Raw genomic sequence first — 23827 nt, 5'->3', positions numbered from 1 at the left:
TCTCCCAGGAAGATGTACAGTGAGTGGGGAAGTTGCGCGGAGGGGTGCAGAGCTCTCCCAGGAAGATATACAGTGAGTGGGGAAGTTGGGGGTGGGTGCGGGACTCTCCCGGGGAGATGAGCAATGAGTATGGAAGTTGGCGGGGGGGTGCAGAGCTCTCCTGGGGAGATGAGCAGTGAGTGTGGAAGTTGGAGGGGGAGGTACAGAACTCTCCCAGGGAGATGTGCGGTGAGCAGGGAAGGTGGGCGGTGGGGGGGGTCTGTGAAGCCAAGAGAACTTCTGGAGACAGAAGTGGGTGGAGTGTCTTCATAAACAAATGGGCATGAAGTAAGAGAAGGCAGAGGTCAAAAGCAGAAACACTGGTGGCAGATGTGCCCACAGAAACAGACAACGTTGCAACCAGGATGTTAACTCGGAAGCTCCAGGCCCCGTCAAGCCATTTCCTTTCAACGGCACTGAGGCTGTCTTCACTTAAATGTCACAGACACAAATTACTGCACACTCCAAACTGTAAGTCAGGAGTTTGTTTTCAGGTTAAATTATCTTTTGAAATAAGGCTGTTTGGGCAGCCATAAATGTAAAAACAACTAAGATGTCTGCATAAGTAACACGGGGGAAGTGGCTGGGACGCTGGTGTCATCGGGGCAGGGCTAGAACCTGGTCCCTCAGACCAGCCCTCCCCTTGAAGAGCTGTGCCTCTAAGTAAGGTCCAGGGTAAACATGAGTATATCCCTCACTGCCATGGACATGGGTGCTTCTGCCTGACCCATGCCCAATAAAGGCCCCTTCCCCAGTCAGTGGGTTATGGGAATGCATTCACAAGGGGTGGGTTGGAAGCCTGGCTTCCCCGTCTACTAACAGAGCGGACTTTGACCATTCCTGAATCTTCTGACCTGTATAAAGGGAAAGTCAACCAAACCATCCACCGAAGCTGGGGCAGGTGAAGGAAAGGGTGTGTGGATGCCATCTCCACTCAGCGAGACCCACGCCCGCAATGCCCAGTGCTCAGAGGGCTATCACCCCATGGTGGTCCCATGGGAACTGCCACAGAGTGGAGAGGTGCTCCATGGGACACCAGCAAGCACAGAGACGCAAGCAGGAAACACGACGTCTTCCTACCCTGGCTTGCACTGGTATCAAAGAGAGGCAGGTTTTTATTTTATTATTTTTACCTCCCAGACAAATTGGCCTAGCCCAGTAACCTTTGATATTTAAAACTTGCTTCACTCCTTCGTCATCCAGGGCAGAAAAATGAACCCCAGGTTGCTCCCCTCCCTCTGGAGCTCTTCGAAAGCCAGGATGAGGTGAGGGCTTGACAGATTAGACACAATTTGATACTTATAATCAAAGCCCTAATTAGGTGATTTCATAAAAGAAGAGAGAATATTCTGATCATAGTGTATTTTATTACAAGTGTGGAGGTAGTAAGGCCTAAAACTGATAAAGCACATGTAACAATCCATACACCTGGGTGCTTTTAGATTTAATAACGAGAAGCGTGTTATGGGAATATCGTCAATAGCAGCATCACCATCATTGTCATCGTCACCATCCTCATCATCATCGCCAACACCTGCATCAGTCACCATCAATAAAGCCATCGTCACTATCACCATCGCCACCATCACCACCATCATCACCACTACCACTATCACCATCATCACCACTACCACCATCACTCAACATCAATATGACCACTGTCACTATCACCATCTCCACCATCACCACCACCACCACTACCACTATAACCATCAATATCACCAGCATCACCACCATCACATTCACAATCACCATCACCTGCATCATTCACCATCAGTATGACCATCATCATTATCACTGTAACCACCATCCTCACCAGCATTCTCACCACCACCACCATCACCACCATCCACATCATCACCAGCATCATCACAACCATCACCATCATCATCACAACCATCATCATCATCACCACCATCATCACAATCATCATCACCATCACCACCATCATCACCACTACCACTATCACCATCATCATCACCACTACCACCATCACTCACCATCAGTATGACCACTGTCACTATCACCATCACCATCATCACCACCACCACTACCACTATCACCATCAATATCACCAGCATCACCATCACCATCACCATCACAATCATCACCATCAGTATGACCATCATCATTATCACTGTAACCACCATCCTCACCAGCATTCTCACCACCACCACCATCACCATCATCACCATCCACATCATCACCAGCATCATCACAACCATCACCATCATCATCACAACCATCATCATCACCACCATCATCACAATCATCATCACCATCACCACCATCATCACCACTACCACTATCACCATCATCATCACCACTACCACCATCACTCACCATCAGTATGACCACTGTCACTATCACCATCACCATCATCACCACCACCACTACCACTATCACCATCAATATCACCAGCATCACCACCATCACCATCACCATCACAATCATCACCATCAGTATGACCATCATCATCACTGTAACCACCATCCTCACCAGCATTCTCACCACCACCACCATCACCATCATCACCATCCACATCATCACCAGCATCATCACAACCATCACCATCATCATCACAACCATCACCATCATCTCACCACCACCACCATCACCATCATCACCATCCACATCATCACCAGCATCATCACAACCATCACCATCATCATCACAACCATCATCACCATCACCACCATCATCACAATCATCATCACCATCACCACCATCATTACCACTACCACTAACACCATTATACCACCACTACCACCATCACTCACCATCAATATGACCACTGTCACTATCACCATCACCACCACCACCACTACCACTATCAATATCACCAGCATCACCACCATCACAATCATCACCATCACCTGCATCACTCGCCATCAGTATGACCATCATCATTATCACTGTCACCACCATCCTCAACACCACCACCATCACCAACATCACCATCCACATCATCACCAGCATCATCACAACTATCACCATCATCATCACAACCATCACCATCACCACCATCATCACAATCATCATCACCATCACCTGCCATCACTCACCATCAACGTGATCACCGTCACTATCATTACCATTAGCACTGCCATCATCATTAGTACCATGACTTAATCTACAAGTAGAAAGAGGGAGGGGGTGATGTACACAAGTAGTCTCAATGGCAAACTGAGTGACAAACACTCCTGCTGTTTAGTGCCCAGAAACTAAATCCTAAATGCCCAGCAATGCTTGGCACAGTCCTAGACAACAGAACACTGCACCCTGACCCCCAGTGTCTGTAGCAGAAAAGCTCAAGGGCTATAAGACTCATCCAAAGTAACTGGAAGAATCTGAAAATCTAGGGAAGGCAAATAAAATGCCTTTGCTTGACAAGTTCCCCAGCTCCACAAGGGAACACTGCAACCATGACTGTGTATTTGGTGACCACAGGCCATGTTCAGGGAGAAGGCCTGTCAAGCCACCATTAGATGCCACAGTAACTTGGCTCATGCTCTGTGAGGGCAGAATGGAAAGAGACCTTAATGGGCATGGAGTCTGCTATGCTGGTCCTGTCTCACAGTGGAGCCAGCTGCTGCTCTGCAGATTCCTCGGCATCACTGCGATTCTGGGTTATGGGCTGGCATCTGTACTATTCACAGAAGCCTGGCATCTGTACTATTCACAGGTTCTTTGGGTAATTCCAATGTGGAGGTTACAGCTCAGCTAGAAACCTCATTTATTCTGCTGCGTTGCCGTCACCATCACCATGACCATGCTCATGGTCAGCCATCATCAGCACCATCACTATCAACCACCACCATTATCACCATTACTGTTGCCATGACCACCATCATCACCATCACCATGATTACTATCACCACCACCACCATGATCACCATCACCATGACTACCATCACTATCACCATGACCACCCTCACCACCATCATCAGCACCATCACTATCAACCACCACCATCATCGTCACCATGACCACCATCATCACCATCACCATGATTACTATCACCACCACCACCACCACCAACTACCACCATCACCATCATCACTATCAACCACCACCATCATCAACACCATGACTACCATCACTATCACCATGACCACCCTCACCACCATCATCAGCACCATCACTATCAACCACCACCATCATCGTCACCATGACCACCATCATCACCATCACCATGATTACTATCACCACCACCACCACCACCAACTACCACCATCACCATCATCACTATCAACCACCACCATCATCAACAACACCATGACTACCATCACTATCACCATGACCACCCTCACCACCATCATCAGCACCATCACTATCAACCACCACCACCATCACCATTACTGTCGCCATGACCACCATCATCACCATCACCATGATTACCATCACAACCACCACCACCATCAACCACCACCATCACCATCATCACTGTCACCATGACCATCACCATCACCATTACCATGGTTACCGTCACCATCACCACTACTTATGGTTACCATCACCATCACCACCACCATCAGCACCATCACTATCTTCACCTTCACCATCACTATCAGCCACCACCATCATCACCACTTTCATCATTGCCACCACCACCATCGCCTTCATCATCAATACCTTCATCATTATCACCATCAGCCTCACCATCACCACCTTCATCATCACCACCTTCACCATCACCACCAACACCACTGCTATCATTACAGCCACTACTTACTGAGCATCTATTATGTTCCAGGAATACCATATTACCATATATTTGTTTTCTATTTTTAGTCCGTTAGCAACCCTGTGAATTTGGTATAATTATCCCCACATTACAGATGAGTAAATTCAGGGCCCTAGAGAGAAAATCGGTTGTCCAGGACAGCATAGCAAGGCAAGGCAATGGGCTAGCCCAGATGAAACCCAGACCACCATGCCTCTTTGAATTACTGTTCCACTTTCTCAGGGCTGCCTCCTGACTCCTTTCCTTGAATCCTGTCTTGATTCAAAGGCATCTCTGCCCCACCCCTGAACATTGTTCAACACTACTCCCTGCATGCCCTGTGTGTGTGCGCCCTGTATGGCACCCTTCCTGCTTAAAGTTACCAGAGTGGTTTCTGCTGCCTGCGTGAGTACCTGCTCTAATGCAATCACATGTCTCACACGTGTGTAGACAAGGGGGAGTGAGTATAGCAAGGTGTTCAGCTGGTGACTCAGGAAGGAAAGCAGCTTTGGGTCAAGTACAACACGCAGTACCTACAGGACAAAGGTAGGGGTTCTGCATTCCTCCCAGTCACTTACTGGAAGACGCAGACATGAAGCTGTGCCTCTCTTGGCATCACACGAGATGTGGTTTGGACCAGCTTCTTTAACTGCATCAGTAGGACACTCCAAAGAGTTTGAGGAGGGCATGAGGGAGGAGATTAAAGACACCCTAGAACCCTAAGGATGAGTATGAGGGATACACAAAGCTGGATCCTAGACCACTCATAGACATTCCAACTGACATTGTAGCCAGAGATCAAGGGGCCAACCAGCCCAGAGCCTATGACCCTGCCCATTGGCTCCTGGAGGCTAGGCAAGGCCGGGAATCAAAACCAAGGGCGCCAGCTAAGGCATTTCTACCCAGACCGAAAAGGGGGCACACAGGCGGGAGTTGGAAGAGCTGTCCCCCCGGAAGGGGACGGCTCTCCACACTACCTCCAGAGGCTTCCTGGCTGCAGGAGAAGCCACTCAGTCCTGGGGAGGGGGATCTATCAATAAGACAGGTGGGGGAGAGGAGCAGATGCAGCCTTCCATTCCAAGGCTTAGCAAAGGATAGCCTGCAGGCCAAATCAGCCCACTCCCTGTTTTGTAAATAAAGTTTTATTGGAACATGGCTACACTCTGATTTACATACTGTCTATGGCTGCTTTTGCACTACAGCGGCAGTTGAATCATTACGACAGAGTTCACGCAACACGCAAAGCCTAAAATATTCCCCAACCTGCTCTTTATAGCAAAAGCAGCTGGCTCCTGTGCTAACTTGAGGCCCAAGGTGGGTAGAGGATGTCCTGAGAGCCCCGGCCAGCTTGGGACCCTCCTGGAGCCGGCAGCTGAGGCAAAGGAGAGATATGGGGCATGTGGAGTGTGGTGTGATATTGAGTCAAGCTCAATACAGAGCATCAAAATGTGTTAACCTTTTCTAATCAGAAAGAAACATCAACACTGTCAAATACCATCTTGTCCACAATTATTTCAAGTGACAAAAAACAGGCTTTTCTGGAGTTTTCAAGATAAAATGTGCTTGCAATCTACTGGGGAAAATTAAGGAATGTTTTTCCCATCCAAAGCAGTAATTAGGAAGCAGATGTTGGTGCAGATGTGTTTACCAACCACAGCCAAGCCTCATAATGTGTTTTTCTAATGCAGCTGAATAACGAATCTCCACACTCACACAGACATTTCAGCATCCACACGCCGTGGCATACCTAGGGACACAGCTGCATGCAAACCACATCAATGTGCTTTCCTTGAGGAGGAAGCCAGCAGCTCTGTAAAATGCTGCTCACAGTTCAGCTGAAATGCTACCCAACCACAGCCAGCCTGGCTGTTTTCTTGTGCCAGGTATGAAAGACAGTGGCTTATGCCTCTGATGGTATCCACACGTGCTTCCTCTCAGGTAGACCCAAGGGGAAGGGAGCGTCAGCAGAGAAAACAAGGAAGGCATAGTAACTGCCTGGTCCTGGACATTCTGCCCTGGCTGTGTCTTGCAAAGGGCTGCAGAGAAAAATACACAACTGTGTGAGGGAGTCATTAGCAGAAGGCTTGACTCAGGGGCAGGAAGTCTGAATAGGGTCTTGAAGGATGCATAGGAGTTTTCCAGGGCAAAGAATCCAGGAAGATTGAACAGCCAGAAGCAAAGTGGGACTCCAGCAGAGTGGCTGGAGGGGCCTGGGCTGGTGACTAGCCATGGAAGGGCTGGGGAATGGCTTGGGTAAAGGATGAGGCTTGAGATTTCACCCTGGAGGCCACTGTGAGCCAACAGGATGGGAGCACTGCTTTGGGATGGGAAGAGAATGCCGACAGCCTGCAGAGGATGGACCCCGGCACAAACAGCCCTGGGCATCCAGCAGAGTTCCTCCTCTGAGATCTCCCTCTGTTCCTCCAGGACAAAGAGCCACATCCCCTCCCACCCCACGCTGCTCTGCTGCTTAGTGTAGCACCCGCATCTCAACACCCTCCAGATTTGAAGTTCCTTGAAATCAGAGAAAGAGAAAAGAAAAGGCAGGAAAGGAGAAGTCCTTCAATAGTGATGTCCAAGAATTAACCTGACTTTGAGCACCTAGGAAACAGAGAAACAGCCCCCTGTCCTCCTAAAGCAGTGCCTGCACCCCTCCTATGCCCCATGAGCCCAGGGCCCCTTCTCACCAGCTCCACTCCACAGGCCGCCCCCACCGCTTAGACCCCCATGGCTCCCCGCTCCTGTGGGACCAGCAGGGGCCCCCACCCCGCTGCTTCACCTCCCCATAAGGCCACGGTGCACACACTGGGCGGGGTGGCACTTGGCCTTGTCATTTAGGATTCAGCCTCCCAGAGGGCAGGGCTCACATCCCCGGAGCCTTCAGTGTTTCCCAGACACATTCATTTCCTGCTATCCTCGGCTCTCACACTTGTACTTACAGGGAAGAGTGTGAAGATGATTTGCTTTTTCACATCAAGGTTCCACTTGTGGGTATTTTTCCCCGAAAGAAATGAAAACAGGGCCTTGAACAAATATTTGCACATCTATGCTCACAGCTGCGTTATCCACGACACCCAAAAGGTGGAAACCACCCGAGCATCCCTTGACAGATATCCACGTACACAATCCACACAATTATTTAGCTTAAAAATATTATTCAGCTTAAAAAGGGCCAAAAATTCCGACACAGGCTACAGCACGGACAAACCTCGAAAACATTGCACTCAGTGAAATAAGCCAGATACCAAAGCACAAACACTTTATGCTCCTACTCATATCAAGTCTCTACCACAGGAAAATCTATAGGCACAGAAAGTAGAATGGGGGTTGCCAGAGGCTGAGGAGAGTGGAGAGTTACTGTTTGATGGGGACAGAGTTTCAATTTTGCAAGATTAAGAGAGTTCCAGAGATGAATGGCGGGCAGTTGCACAGCCATGTAAATGTACTTAATGCCACTGAACTGCATACTTAAAAGTGGTTAAAATGGCATACTTTGGTTATGTGTATTTTACCATTGAATGAAAAGGCACATTGGGGCATATCTGTCCCACGAAGTGGTAGAAGGCTTTGCTTTTTTTTTTTTTTTTTTTTTGAGATGGGGTCTCACTCTGTCACCCAGGCTGGAGTGCAATGGCGCTATCTCCGTTCACTGCAACCTCCACCTCCCGGGTTCATGCAATTCTCTTGCCTCAGCGTCTCCCGAGTAGCTGGGATTACAGGCATGTGCCACTACACCCAGCTAATTTTTGTATTTTCAATAGTGACGGTGTTTCACCATGTTGGCCAGGCTGGTCTTGAACTCTGACCTCAAGCAATCTGCCTGCCTCAGCCTCCCAAATTGCTGGGCTTACAGAAGTGAGCCACTACGCCTGGCCAGGCTGGCTTTTTAAATATTTTGGTGACAGGGTTTCACTCTGTCACCCAGGCTGGAGTGCAGTGGCATGATCTCGGCTTGCTGCAGCTTTAAACCCCCAGGCTCAAGTGATGCTCCCACCTCAGTCTCCTGAGTAGCTGGGACCACAGCCACATGCCACCATACCTGGCTAATTTTTAAATTTTTTGTAGAGATGGGGTCTCACCATGTTGCCCAGGCTAGTCTCGAACTAGATCAAGTAATCCACCTCCCCTTGGCCTCCCAAAGCACTGGGATTACAGGTGTGAGCTGCTGCACCTGGCCGGAAGGCCTGCTTTTGTCATGTGATGGTGCCACGCATGCCTGGTGGGGGTACCAGAACTATCCTAAGTCTTTGTCTGCCACGTCCTTCCCCATCTCATGACTCTGATCTGCCCCTCTCCATGTTCCACACAGAGACCTGCTGACGGGGTAGATGGTTGACTCCAGAACTGAACAGAGTTTGCATCCCAGCTACGGAGTGTGAACGAGACAGCCTGGCTGGCTCCTCGCGCATCTTCTGGAGCATGGACAGTGCGGAGGCGCGGCACTGACCAGACCTGATTCCTGCGCCCAGTTCTGGCACCAGCTGTGCAAGCGCGATGCTCACCTTGCTTTCCTGGGGCTCTGTTTCCTCCCTTCTACAACAGGGTAACAGTTCCCACCGAGGCAGCAGGTGAGGATGACCTGAGACGCCCCCTGCAAGGCCTTCCCGATGCCCCCCAGGATTAGGGCTGGCTGGGGTGCATGCCACTGCAGCGTGTGAGAAAGAAACTTACCCATTTAAACCCAAAGAATGGACTTAGAGACCCGGAGAACAGCGAAAGTGAGACTCTTACTGATGGTCTCGAAAGATCAAGTGTCTGATGGGCAGGCACACCCAGCACCGTTTCAACAAGCAGTGTATCCCTCAATGCACAGATCCCTCCCCCAGTTCCTCATAGGCTGAGTACTAAGGGTTATGATTTTTCCAGATGTTGCCTATTGGCTGTTGGGTTGGAGCTTTGGGTGCTTTTTTTAAGGACTGCTTTGTTGCATTTTGTTGCAGCCCACAATGTGTTGCAATATTAGTTAGCTTAGGGGCTTTTTAAGTATTTGATTTATGACCCATGTAGCTGGGCAGGCTGGTAAGAACAGACAAAGCGAGCTATTTTGCAGGCTAGTAAACTTTCATCTTAAACTTTTTTGGTTTGGGTGAGGGCAACTAAAGGGCACAGGCTGACAAGCAGGCATTGGCTATTTAAGCAAGGGCTTAGTATATTTCGTTTCTTTTGTAGTTTGCTGACCTAAGCCAATCTAAGGCACTCTGTTTTGGAAATGGACCTCTGTCCACATTATTTCCTTTAGGCATGCTCAGCACTCACCTGGTTGTAGAGGGCGCAGATGTGCAAGGCCGTGTTCCCCGAGGCGTTCTGGGCACTCATGTCTGCCCCGTAGAACAGCAGGTGCTCCAGGTGCTGCACGTGCCCGTACCTGCAGGCCTGAAACGCAGAACCCAGGCTGTGAATCAGGAACCCTCCGCCATGACAGCCGCATGCACACACAAAGTACACCAGCCACTCGGCTTATCCTTCAATGCACAGGTCCCTCCCCCAGTTCCTCATAGGCTGAGTACTATGGGTTACAATTTTTCAGATGTTACCTATTGGTTGTCAGGTTGGAGCTCCACCAGAACCCCAAGGCAGGGCAGGGCCTGGGCGGACCCCAACCCCCCACCCACCATCTGGGCAAGGGCTCCAAAGACGTCAGCAAGCACCGCCAGACCCCTGGCTGTGGATCGGGGAGAACGACCTTCATGGTGGGACTGGGGACTGGTGCTCAGCTGTGAGACAGAGGGTCTGGGAAGGAGCCTCAAAGTTCCTTCCATCCTGATCCGGGGGCCTAGAGCCTAGAGGTACAGGACGTCTTTCTCTCAACCTCAGTGCCCAGCTCCACGAGATGCAAACCAGAAGGCTCAGCCCAGGCCTCGGTTACCCAAGCTCCCCCTTCCAGGGAGGCGGCACGAGATGGCCAGGAGAGACCTTCACAGCCTCTTCCCTGTGCTGTATCCACAGGAGTGAGCCCTGTCCTTCTACGTGCGATGGACGGCCCCACGATGGCTTTAATGCAGTCCAGCTCCTAAGTAAGTTGCAGGACACAGGGGTACGGCAGCCCTGCAGTATGACCAACTTCTCTCTGAGAACTACAACACGTGTGGCTTGTGAACCATCAGGGCCCGGGGGTCAAACAGACCCAGGCCTGAACCATTTGTCAGAACTTTCGCCTCGGCACCTACGTGCATTCTCATCTGTAGGCAGGAACAACCCTCAACCCTCGCAGGGTTCAGATGAGAATCACGTGGGACAAAGAACCCCACAGGGCCTCACATGAGGCCGGGCACTGAGTCAGCCAGCGCAGCCCCTCCCCACCCAAGCTCACAGGGGCCAGGGAGGTCCCCGCGCAGGTGCCGAGGGCCCTCTGTCCAGCCACGCACTGCTCGACATTGTGGCCACAACCTTGGACCTGGAGAAAAGTGGGTCATGACCTAACAGGTCTCACCCCCAGGCAGCCAAGGGGTGCTGAGAGCAGTACGTGCCGTGGTAGCCCAGGAAGGGGTTCTCATGAATCCTGCTCTACTGCTAATTGAGACAGATAGAGGTGAATTTCACCTTCTCAGGGTCCATGAGAAAGAGCTACACCTCAGCAAGGTGAGGAAAGATGACAGGGAGGATATTGAAACTATTAATTGGATGAGCTGTTTAAAAAAAAAAAAAAGACACTAGAAATTTCCATTTACCATTGCTGTGCCTCCCACAAATCTCATTAATTTATGAAGTAGATCCCTGTGGCAGACCTCGTTGCTGTCACCTGCCCGGCCCCACAGCCCCTTCTTCTGGGAACTGCACCTGCGTTTGCCTTTGGGGGCTACCCCAGCTCCACTCTCAGAGGTCTGGGAAAGGCCTCCCCACCCTGCTCCTGCAGAGGCACAGAACACAGGCAGGAGCCATCAGGTTCCATTTCCCCAGGCACAGTAAGGGACGCCCATGTGACCTCAGAGAAGCTGCCATGTCCCAAGCTAGAACATTCACCAGAACTAATGGGGGAAAAGTTCTTTCTTTCTTCCAGAGTGGGGAGCAGAAAAGTGACAGAGCCCTGGAGCTGCTAGGACCCTCAACACAGAAGGGAAGTGTGACGGGGGCAGGGAGAGGAAGAAAGGAAAGAAAGAGAAAGAGGGGAGACAGGAAGAGACATGCACAAAGCCAAGATGACACTGTCTGAGCCCCTCTAAGCTACAACTGACCCTGAAATTTCAGGGACATAACGATTAGGCATAATTCCCTCCCCTCACCCACCCATTTGCATTGGGATTTGCGTTCCTGAAACTGAAGGATCCCTGGCTATTTGGCACTCCCCAAAGGACTTCTGGGAGGCAACACTTTGTTACAGCTTAATTTAATTGCTCTGTGGTCAATAAAGACAACTAATGTTAGCATAAAGACACTGAACAATTAATCCACACTCATTATTCCCCTTCCCCCAGTTAATCTGAATTTATGAGCTTGTAAGTTCCATCAGTCAGATGGTGCCAGAGCACTCTTTCCTTGCAAGGGCAAAATAGGCTCAACGGGAAGAGATGAAAACGGAGCCGCTGACTCCAGGCGGACGTCTCGTAGGCGTATTCCCAAGAGCATGCTTCCATTTTCCACTTTTCCCACGTCCATTGCTTTATAACACACAGACCCGGGAAATACAGGAAAGTGCTGAACAAAAACCAAAAGTCACGGAGAATCCCACAGTCTTAGCACTAGCAGTATTTTTTTTTTTTTCCAAGCATCATTTCAGCTAGTCTCTTCTTTCTGTTTTAACCCCTGGTGGTTGAGGCACGGAGCTCGCGCCTGCTGAGGAAGATGCAGCTGCCATGCAAAGGGGTGAGGGGGAACCAAGCCAGATAGTGGGCAGACGGGTCCACAGATGGCTGCACGCAGGACTCTGCACACACAAGGACACTCAAGAAGGGGAATGGGAGCTGCGCTCTCACTTTCAAAGAAGGAAGTTACAAATACAGTACAAGAGAAAATGAGAACATGCCTTGTGGCATTGGCTTGGAATGGGAGTATCAGTAGAAACTCACAATTTTTAATATACAGACTAATAAAAATTAGAATATGGATGCCCACATGTCTACCCATCCCTAACTCTGCCTACTGAGAGGGTGGGGGACAGGAACAGCCGAGCAGCCATCAGCACCCCAAGCACCTGCACCTTGGCTTCTAAATACCACTCCACACTAAAAAGAACCAGGCTCCTTGGAGAAACAGCTGATTCCTGAGGCAGGAAAAGAGCAAGGTGAGCCTGATATAACTTGTTGTGCCAGAAATTAAGAAAATGGTTAAAAAAAAAAAAATCAATGTGGCTGTGTCCCGAGGACACATGAGCCATCCTGAGGGGCACTCACCAGCTAAAACTGGGATAATAATAATGGATTATTACCTCCTGAATAAAGAGAACTCTGCAAGTCTGCCTTGTTGTAAATACATGAATAAACAAACAAGAAGAGAAAGCTTTTCTTTACAACAGAAAGCCAGCTAATAAATGTAGAAGCAATAGTAGGATTAAAAAAAAAATCTCCATTTAGCAACCATGATAGCAATAATTCCGGCAAGAAAGGCCAATGGATGCCAGAACTGTCAGGTGAAAGGGGTATGAGAAAACAGATTTTTGCATAGCCTCAAAGATCACCAAAAAAGATCTATTAATTACAAAGGAGCAAAGTAAGGCAGGAGGTGGGACTCGACTCTGGAAGCGGGACTCAGACACCGGATCAAACGGAGCACTAGCTAACACAGGGCGGGGCAGAAGCAGCTTTCCATAAGACACGCCCATCCGTGTGCCACATCAGTTTACTGTTGCCATGGCAACACCCAGCCGTTACCACCCCCTTCCCTGGCAATGGCCTGATGACTCAGAAGTTACCACCCTTTTCCTGGCAATTCCTGCAGAACCTGTCCCATAATTTGCATGTAATTAAAAGTGGGTATAAATGTGAGTGCAGCATGGCCTCTGAGCTGCTGCTCTGGGCACACTGCCTCTGGGACAGCCCTGCTCTGCAAGGAGCAGGCTCTCTGCTGCTGTTCACAGCTGCTTCAATAAAGGTTGCCAACATCACCATCCTGCCCTTGAATTCTTTGCTGGGTGAAGCCAAGAGTCCTCCCCGGCTAAGCCCCCTTTTTGGGTCTCGCCTGCCCTGCATCCAAAGAGGAGAAAATCAGCAGACCCCACCTGACCAGGTGGTCAGCGTGACCTTCACGGTGAGCACCAGACGAATGGTCCCCATGTGTCCCTGTGAGAACGTGAGGCTGACAGCACAGCATCCTTTCTAAGGCATTCCTGCCAAATGCACACACTGGATCCTATCATGAGCAAACACCGAGCAAACCCAGCAAAATGACCACCCCAAAATCTTCAAAACGGTCACAGCCATGGGAATTAAGGGAAGCCAGAGGAAGTCTCCCAGATGGAAAGGCTCCATGCAGGGTCCCAGGCTGGATCCTCTTCTATCAGGGACGTTACTGCGACACCAGCACCACTCAAATGTGCTCTCCGCGTGGAGGGCATATGGGAGTTCCTTGTACTATTCTTGCAACTCTTCTATAAGCTGGAAATGGAAATAGTCATTTACAATTTTAAAAAGAAAGTAATAGGCTGGGCGCGGTGGGTCACATCTGTAATCCCAGCACTTTGGGAGGCCAATATGGGTGGATCATGAGGTCAGGAGATTGAGACCATCCTGGCTAACATGATGAAACCCTGTCTCTACCAAAAACACAAAAAATTAGCTGGGCATGGTGGCGGGTGCCTGTAATCCCAGCTACTCAGGAGGCTGAGGCAGGAGAATGGCGTGAACCCAGAAGGCGGAGGTTGCAGTGAGCTGAGATGGTGCCACTGCACTCCAGCCTGGGCAACAAAGCAAGACTCCGTCTCATAAATAAAAAAGAAATAAAGAATTGGCCAGGCGTGGTGGGTCATGCCTGTAATCCCAGCACTTTGGGAGGCCAAGATGGGCGGATCACGAGGTCAGGAGATTAAGACCACCCTGGCTAACACGGTGAAACCCCGTCTCTACTAAAAAATACAAAAAATTAGCCGGGTGTGGTGGTGGGTGCCTGTCATCCCAGCTACTTGGGAGGCTGAGGCGGGAGAATGGCATGAACCTGGGAGCTGGAGCTTGCAGTGAGCCGAGATCATGCCACTGCACTCCAGCCTGGGCGACAGAGTGAGACTCTGTCTCAAAAATAAATAAATAAAGAAGGAAGGGAGGGAGGGAGGGAAGGAGGGAGGGAGGGACTCGCTTGACACAAAGATACTGAAAGCTACCAAAGCGTTAAAGGAAGGAATTCATCCTCCCCCAAGAGAAGCAACACTAACCCCCTTTTCTTATTTTGAAAAGGGTGTCTGGCCTCTGGCTGTTGAGAGACAGCTGAGAGGGTGATAGGAGGGTGGAGAGTAATGGAACGAAAGACAAAACACTGTCCTTCACACCTGCTCCCCGTACCCACTCTCCTGAGGCGTTTTTCGGAAAATGCATGTGTGGGAGGTTCCACCCACGTCTGCTGCCTCTGAATCTCCTGCTGAGGCCTGGGCAAGGGCACCTGGAGATGGCTCCCCTCGAGACTCTGTTTGCCCAGCGATGCCTGGAGTCCCACCCGCCCCTGTGCAACCACAAGACTTGGTGTGAATGAGAAAAAAGGGTTCTGCTTCCTTCAAGCCCTTTACTGCCACCTGCTGGACACTGGCGATACATCTACAGGCCCTCAAACTATGGCAAGAGGAACGGCGCCACCTGGGGTTGTACAACGCCCAGCACAGCAACCGGAGCGGCGGGGAGGTCACTGCTCTCTCTGCAGGGAAGCAGCACAGGTCGGCTGAGACAAACCCCCTACCACTTCTGCTTGGCTCTGTGCCCCAAAGAGAATTGTTCCCAACCACACTTAGGCATTTCTCCCAAAGCATATGCCTTGTAACATGAGGTGGAGACACCACAGCTCACACAACCAAGAGTCACATCATGTCAGCTCTCACTGGGTCAGGAAGCAGGCTGCCCGTCAGTAGAGAAACAACGTCTTGTCCAAACACAGGCAAACCCCCTCGCCTGGCCTGAGCCACCAGCTGCTCCGCGGCCCCGCATACCACGGTTTTCAAAGGCTGGCTCTGGTCTTCCTCCTGGCCCAGCAGTCGAGGAGGCCAAGGCACCTGAATGAACGCAGGAACGCAGGCAGTGGACGGGCTGTGATGCAAACCACAAGTGGCTAGTTCAGTTTTGTTGGTGTTGCGGACTGGACTGCATCCCTACAGCATTCATGAGTTGGAGTCCCCATCACCAGCACCTCCGCGTGGGGTTGTATGTGAAGAGGGTCTTTCGAGAGGCAATTAAGTTAAAATGAAACCATTAGGGGGCCCCTAATCCCGTCTGCCTGGTATCCTTATAAGAGGAGCTGGGGACACAGACACACAGAGGGATGACCCTGTGAGGACGCAGGGAAAAGGCAGCGTTTGCAAGCCAAGGAGAGAGGCCTCAGGAGGAACCAGCCCTGGACACTTTCATCTCGGACTCCAGCCTCCAGAACTGTGAGATGATGTCTACTGTTTGAGGAACTTTGCGGCGGCAGCCCTATGCAGCGAACACAATCTCTTTGGGTCTACTAATGTGTGCTGTTCAGCCTGAAATGATCACAGACAAAGGACGCCACGCTCAATTCCAAAAGGAGAGATGACTGGCATTCCCACATAAAGCTACGGCCCTTGCCCACCTTCCCCACGGAGCCCATTGCTCTCATAATGTGATTTTTGGAAAGATGAAGTCTCTTAAAGATGTCACCTATGTCACCAGGGCAGGAGAGAGGACCTGCCGAAGTGCAGAGCATGGGGTGCTGGTCTCGGGGTCTTCACGCATCCCCTCTCCTCCGCTCCCCGCATGTCCCTGAGGAGTCAGGGCTGACTGGGAAGACGGGGACTCAAGGGTCCTCATTCCTTCTGGAGGCTCAGAGAGAGGATGCCTCTCTTCCTTCTCCAAACAGAACCTTGCCAGGCAAGAGGGGCTCAGAATACGGAACTGACCTCCCAGGTCAATTCAGAGCAGATCCCCCGAAACACGGCTCACTGCTGCGGCTCCAGACACCGGGGCCACAGAGGCTCGGCCACTCGTGCCCACGGGCAGACACTGAGCCCTGGGTCCAGAGTGACATGGGGAGGGGCTCCCACGCTCCGGTCCTGCCACCTGGCAGGGACCCCAGACTCTCACACCCTGGAGGTGTTCACCTGGAAAGGTGCAGTACCTGCCAGTACCCACGTCCCACAGTGAGGCTCGGCCACAGTTCCAAGGCTGCCAAGCACATGCCAGCACCAAGGGGCAGAACCCTGTTCACAACACCTCCCCACCACCAGGGCCAGCGCATGCCACCTGCCCAGATCTGAGGGTCACCTGCCAGCACCACAGTCTGGCTCCAACACAGCCCCCACCTCCCCTGGCCAGAATGAGCCACTCCCGGCTGGCACTGTGGAGCTCCCGGGCTCTCCACCTGGCCGCTGTTCACACTGGTCCTTCCTGTGCTACCTGGCATTGTGCTTTCTGTGACCAAGCCCAGGCTTGGACACAGGGTCACCGCGGTGCCTGAACAGTGGTCATCTCAGCGCCTAAGCAATGGTCATCTTGGGGCCTGGACACAGCAGTCACCTCAGTACCTAGATGGACAGTGATTACCTCAGCGCCTGGACACGGTGGGAGCCATAGTACACTAGAAAAACCGCAATCTGAAGGAAGACCACACCCCATGTGACTCCATCCCATCCTAAATGCTAACTTTTCAGTCAAACATTGACTCCCATCTCTACCATGCAGCTCACGCCGGGCTGCACACAGTCCCACCCTGGCGGGACGGTAACCAGAATGCTTGGACCCAGAACGACATAACGTGGGGCTCCAGTAGAGAACCTCCCACAGGCCTGGGAGGATCGGGGGCCCGTCCCCTCGCCATGGGGCCTGGAGAGGCTCGAGAGCTGAGGGCGTCTGGCCAGGGATGGGCAGGGGGCAGCCTGGAGCAGGAGGAGGGGAGAAGTCACTGTGGCCCGAAATTCTCTCTTTAAGGCTGACACTCTTCATTTAAATGCGACAAATAACAAATAGCAGCCAGTAACAACATTCAGACTGATGCCACACCCATCGCACGATAGGGGAAAATCAAACGAGGGGCTGGGAGCAGATGTGGTCGGCACTCTCTGAATACAACAGATTATTTAGTTTTTTTCCCCCTTCTGAAACAGGCTCTCATTATGGTTGTCCAGGCTGGATGGAGTGCAGTGGCACGATCTCGACTCACTGCAGCCTCCACCTCAGGGCTCATGTGATCCTCCCACCTCAGCCTCCCAAGTAGCTGGGATTACAGGTATGTGTCACCACACCCCGCTAATTTTTGTATTTTTGGTAGAGACAAGTTTTGCCCTGTTGGCTGGGCTGGTTTTGAACTCCTAGGTTCAAGTGATCTGCCTGCCTCAGTCTCCCAAAGTGCTGGGACTATAGTGTGAGCCCCTGTGCCCAGCCTAACGTATTATTTCTAATGCTCACCAGCCTAATTCATTACTTCTAATGATGACGTTGGACGTGACCACATGATAATGAGGATGATGATGTGGGGACAGATGATGACAATAATGATGGGGACATTTATTGAGTACCTGGTCGGTGCTGGGCACTGCAGAAAGTGCCTCACGTGAATTCTGTCATTAGCTGTCTCCAGAGCTCTGCAAATTATTACTCAGCCAACCTGAGAGATTAGCACACAAGCCCAGAGAGGGTGGGGCACCACTGGGTGACCCAGTGAGCGATGAGGTGGGTTTGCAACCCCAGGCTGCATAACACCCAGGCCAGAGTATGGCCAACAGACAGCATGAGGAGGAGATTCCCTCATCCCAAAGATACTGAGTCAAACTCAGAGAGGGAGGGAGGGAGCCAGGCTCCGCCCCTAGGCAGGCACCAGAGTTCAGCACGTGGAAACACAGCGTCTGGATCCCTCACCAAGCGGCATCCTCTCTAGGACCACACCCGCTCTGGCCAGGGCCACTGTGCTGTGACGTTGCACGGTGGATGTAAAAGTCTTCACCAATTAAAAATACAGAATGAATACCCCCAAATCTGATCCCTGATGTCCTTGGATTGTGGGAATGCATTGGGGTGTTTCTTAACCTGCTTCTTTATACTTCTTTGTATTTTCCAAGATTTCCATCATGCAAGGGTATATTTTTGGTAATCCAAAAAAAAAAAAGGTAATTTGAATAACAACTTTTAAGATAATTTGCAGAAAGCCTGAGCTCAAAAAAGGCTCTTCTAACATCAGCCTGTGGGGACGGGGCATATCCCCACTGCATGAAGTGGAAGGTGGATCTGAAATGCGTCCTTAGGCCACATGCACCCGGCCTGAGACCATGACGGGAAAGCAGCGACCTGGGGAACTCTGGAGTGCACCTGTAGCAGCTGTGACCAGGCCTGGCTGTGGCCACGCAGGCTCTCCCACACCATGAACAGCCAGAACCCTGGGACAGGGCTGTCCATTCTCCAGGTGCTAGAATGGAGACATAGACTTTAAATGCAGAGCCCATCAGCCTGAGAGCTCAGAGGTGCTTCTCCTGAGAGCACAGAGCCAGGCACAGCCCAGTGAGTCCAGGAAAACCCACCTGCCCCTGTAATTTGTTCTGCCACAGACGTGCTGTGAGTGGTTTGGATGTGAGAACCCTACAGGCAGCACAGAGAACCAGGTTTCTGGTATGAGACAGGCTGGGAGCGATCCCAGCTCAGCCGACTGCTTGCTCCGTGGCCTTGGGCAAATTACCTGCCCTCTCTGGGCCTGTGAACTCATATGAGAAACAGCAACAAGAAGTAACCAGCTCTGAGGATATAGAATCACAGTGCAATTAAAGCAGCTCAGGACAATGAATGCCCCCAAATTGCTACGGGTCCTACACACATTTGGCCATTCTTTTTTTATTTTTTTTTAATTTTTTTTTAATTTATTTATTTTTTTTTGAGACGGAGTCTTGCTCTGTCGCCCAGCCCAGGCTGGAGTGCAGTGGCGCGATCTCGGCTCACTGCAAGCTCCGCCTCCCGGGTTCACGCCATTCTCCTGCCTCAGCCTCCCGAGTAGCTGGGACTACAGGCGCCCACAACCGCGCCCGGCTAATTTTTTGTATTTTTAGTAGAGACGGGGTTTCACCGTGGTCTCGATCTCCTGACCTTGTGATCCGCCCGCCTCGGCCTCCCAAAGTGCTGGGATTACAGGCGTGAGCCACCGCGCCCGGCCTAATTTTTTTTATTTTTATTTTTTTGAGACAGAGTCTCGCTCTGTCGCCCAGGCTGGAGTGTAGTGGCCGGATCTCAGCTCACTGCAAGCTCCACCTCCTGGGTTTACGCCATTCTCCTGCCTCAGCCTCCCAAGTATCTGGGACTACAGGTGCCCGCCACCTCGCCCGGCTAGTTTTTTGTATTTTTTAGTAGAGACGGGGTTCCACCGTGTTAGCCAGGACGGTCTCGATCTCCTGACCTCGTGATCCGCCCGTCTCGGCCTCCCAAAGTGCTGGGATTACAGGCTTGAGCCACCGCGCCCGGCCACATTTGGCCATTTTTACAAAGAGAAGCCTCTGTCATGTACCTGGAAAGGTTCGTTCATTAAAGGAAATCTGAAATTAAACGTTCCTCGTCCAGGAGCGCTCCTGTCTTAATGATGTCAATGACAGCTGTCAAAATCAGTAAACTTTGGGCTAGGCGCGGTGGCTCACTCCTGGAATCTCAGCACTTTGAGAGGTTGAGGCAGGCAGATCACTTGAGGTCAGGAGTTCGAGACCAGCCTGGCCAACATGGTGAACCCTGTCTCTACTAAAAATACAAAATTAGCTGGGCATGGTGGCGCACGCCGGTAATCCCAGCTACTTGGGAGGCTGAGGCAAGAGAATCGCGTGTACCTGGGAGGCAGAGGTTGCAGTGGGCCAAGATCACCTCACTCCACCCCAGGTCTCAGGTAACAGAGTGAGACTCCATCTCAAATATAAATATAAACATAAATATCAGTAGACGTGGAGTTAAGCAGATGATTCTCCATAATGTGGAGTGGGTCCCATCCAATCCTTTGAAGGCCTTAAGACTGAGGTCCCCTGAGAAGGAAGAGACTCTGCTAGAGATAGACTTGAGACCTGCACTGTGGCATTTACTGGGCCACGTGGCAGGGTAAATGCCAGGCTGATGAGGATGATCTGGGAGGCAGACAGCGCTGTTCACTGCTCCTGCAGGCCCGTGCAAGGCACCCGCACCCATCCCTTATCTGCTCCATCCCTTATCATCTGATAGGCACAAGGGCCCTGCACGTGAACGAGACGAGGCTCGCAAAGGCAAAGTTCTTCACATCATCACCAAGATTCTTTAGCAGGGGAGAAAATGGGTTTCCCAGTCTTTCTTGAATAGCCAGCACACCACTAGAGGGCAGTGAACGCACCCGGCTGGCTTTCCAAACCCTGCTTCACATTTTCCAAGCTGAGGCCAGAGCAGGTGCACCGCCCTGGAGCTCATGCCTCCGAGGTACCAGTGCAGCTGCACAGGCTCAGGCCGTGGGACCGAGGTGGCCAGGTGGCGCTGGGACAGCCAGGCTCTGAATGCAAGCGAAGGCCCTCAGGGACGGAACCCTGCCCCTGGCAGGCCAGGAGTCACAGCTGAGAGCTGCAGTGAGTGACTAATGGCCAGGGCTCCTGCCAGCCTCCACCGTCACCTCCATCCCAGGGCCAGCTGGAGAGATGGGCCTGGAGACATTTGCCTGGTTGGGAGAGAGGGCAGGAAAAAGGACACAGGGAGGGGCATGGGAGGGGAAAGGACGGATCTCCAGGAATCCCCAAAGTTGAGACACAGCGGCTATTCTGGCAAAAGGGCTGACAGCTGGATTTGGGGCTCTGTGAACTACTCCACGTTTAAGGAGGTTTTAGCCTGCACTCACACTTTCAGAGCTCTAAAAGAAAACAGCAACGCAACCAGAGCACTGATGTCTAAAGGGAGGACACGTTTGGAAAACACTAATTCAAGCAGGCATTCTCACAGAGAACAAGCGAGCTTCGGGTCCCATACGCATTTAGCTGGGTTTTCTTTCTTTCGTGTGTGTGTGTGTGTGTGTGTGTGTGTGTGTGTGTGTGTGTGTGTGTGTGTGTGTTGGAGTTTCGCTCTTGTTGTCCAGGCTGGAGTGCAGTGGCATGATATCGTCTCACTACAACCTCCGCCTGCCGGGTTCAAGTGATTTTCATGCCTCAGCCGCCCGAGTAGCTGGAATTACGGGCTTGCACCACCACACTTGGCTACTTTTTGTATTTTTAGTAGAGACGGGGTTTCACCATGTTGGCCAGGCTGGTCTCGAACTCCTGGCCTCAGGTAATCCACCTGCCTCAGCCTCCCAAAGTGCTGGGATTATAGGTGTGAGCCACCACACCCAGCCACATTTGACTGTTTTTACAAAACCTCTGTCCTGTGCCTGGAGGGGCTCATTCACTAAAGGAAACGTGAATTTAAACGTTCCTCTTCCGGGCGCGCTCCCGTCTTCATGAAGTCAGTGACTGCTTTCAAAATCAGTCAACTGAGTCGATGATTCTCCATAATGTGGGTGGGCCCCATCCAATCAGCTGAAGGCCTCAAGAGCCTTCAACTCTTGAAGGGGAAAAGAGGATTGAGGTCCCCTGAGGAGGAAAAGATTCCGCCAGAGACGAACAGGACCCACACAGCGGGATCAACTCTTCCTGGGTCTCCAGCCTGCCCTGCAGATTTTGGACTTGCAGCTTCATGATTGCATGAGTCAATTCTTCAAAAACACTTTCTATTTAAAAAAATTCTGTATCTGTACACACACACACACACACGCACACATGTGCACACTCTATTGGTTCTGTTTCTCTGGAGAACCCTATCACCCGTGAATACAGAAGCAACAGCGAGTGGGTTCCATGGTGTCATCCAGTGACATCAAATGACAGTTCTGTTCATGTGAATCACCGACTTAGAGTTGACTGAGAACAAGACACATAACTCATTCTCCATTTGGCCAGGTGGGAGGGACGTCCCCAACATCCATGTCTCTTAGAGACTCACAACTCAGTCTTGTCCCCTGGGGCCAGCAGCTGTTAGGCAGAGACCTTGTGAGACTTGAGAAGGACGTGGGTGCTCAGGGTGCCACGACTCCCACCCCTCGCCCAGCCACGTCTGCTGGTGGAAATGTCTCGTGGGTGACTGCACCACCCCACCAGGAGCCTCCCCTCGTGCTGAACTTGACCTTGACCTCAAATCAGCCTAGTCAGTTTTAAAAACCAAGCTCATTAGAGCTTTGGCAGTCCCAGGAACTGCCCCTTTCGAAGCAGGTCACCTTGGAAGCTTGGGACAGCTCCCAACGCAGGCGGGATTCTCCTTCGGGAACTGCCTCTTCCACATCCTCAACAGGAGCCGAAGCTCACACCGTGTGGACGGGCCTGGTCTTGAAAACACCAGCACAGAGCTGACAGCCAAGCGCAGCAAGGAGAGGAGATGGGCAGAGGAACGGAGCCGTGTCTCAGGGCATGAGCGTCTGCATGGCCACGGCGTGAACCCAAGAGGCACCAGTGCCCAGAAACACAGAACACTGTCAGGCCTGCTCAGAAGCATGTCCACACACACGTGGACCTGTATGTACGTGTGTGTGTGTGTATGTGTAATTTATGTTAGTCTTTCTGTCTCACATCTGGTTTCCCCACAAGGGAACACCAGGGGCTTGCATCAGGCATTTCTGTTCACTGCTGCAAGCTGTGTGTTCAGGACACTGAGACACGTCGCTGAGGATCACACCCAGTAGACGACGTCTGTGGCTGAATGAGCACCGGCAGTAGGTGGGGTCTGCGGTGCAGCCAGAATGCTTGGAAGTGGGTCAGGCATGAAGAGGCGAGCGTGGTCAGGCTCAGGCCGGGAGACCTCTTGGGGACCCCCTGAAACAGCTCAGACACAAATGAGGAGGGTGCCAGGGGAATGAGCGTGGCCAGGGTCAGATGCTGTGGAGAGGCTCAGAAGGGCCAGGCCTGACACACAGCCGTGGGATGGCAGGGCCATCTGAGGCTGGAACTGTTGGTTGACAAAGGGAGAAGAGGTCAAGGGG

The 23827-nt window shown here is 51.5% G+C and overlaps 1 protein-coding gene across 15 annotated transcripts in view; it reads right to left on the bottom strand.

The window, feature by feature from the left end:
- SHANK2 (SH3 and multiple ankyrin repeat domains 2) overlaps positions 1-23827 on the bottom strand; it is a 671410-nt gene that overhangs the window by 507552 nt on the left and 140031 nt on the right. For all 15 annotated transcript variants that reach the window (XM_077961772.1, XM_077961764.1, XM_077961763.1 and 12 more), the window contains one exon: positions 10022-10138. In XM_077961772.1, coding sequence (XP_077817898.1) covers positions 10022-10138 — 117 coding nt within the window. The remainder of the gene's footprint in view (positions 1-10021; positions 10139-23827) is intronic.

The sequence above is a fragment of the Macaca mulatta genome, chromosome 14 (assembly GCF_049350105.2).
Source record: "Macaca mulatta isolate MMU2019108-1 chromosome 14, T2T-MMU8v2.0, whole genome shotgun sequence".
Taxonomy (NCBI): domain Eukaryota; kingdom Metazoa; phylum Chordata; class Mammalia; order Primates; family Cercopithecidae; genus Macaca; species Macaca mulatta.
This window is presented reverse-complemented; position numbering and strand designations above follow the sequence as displayed.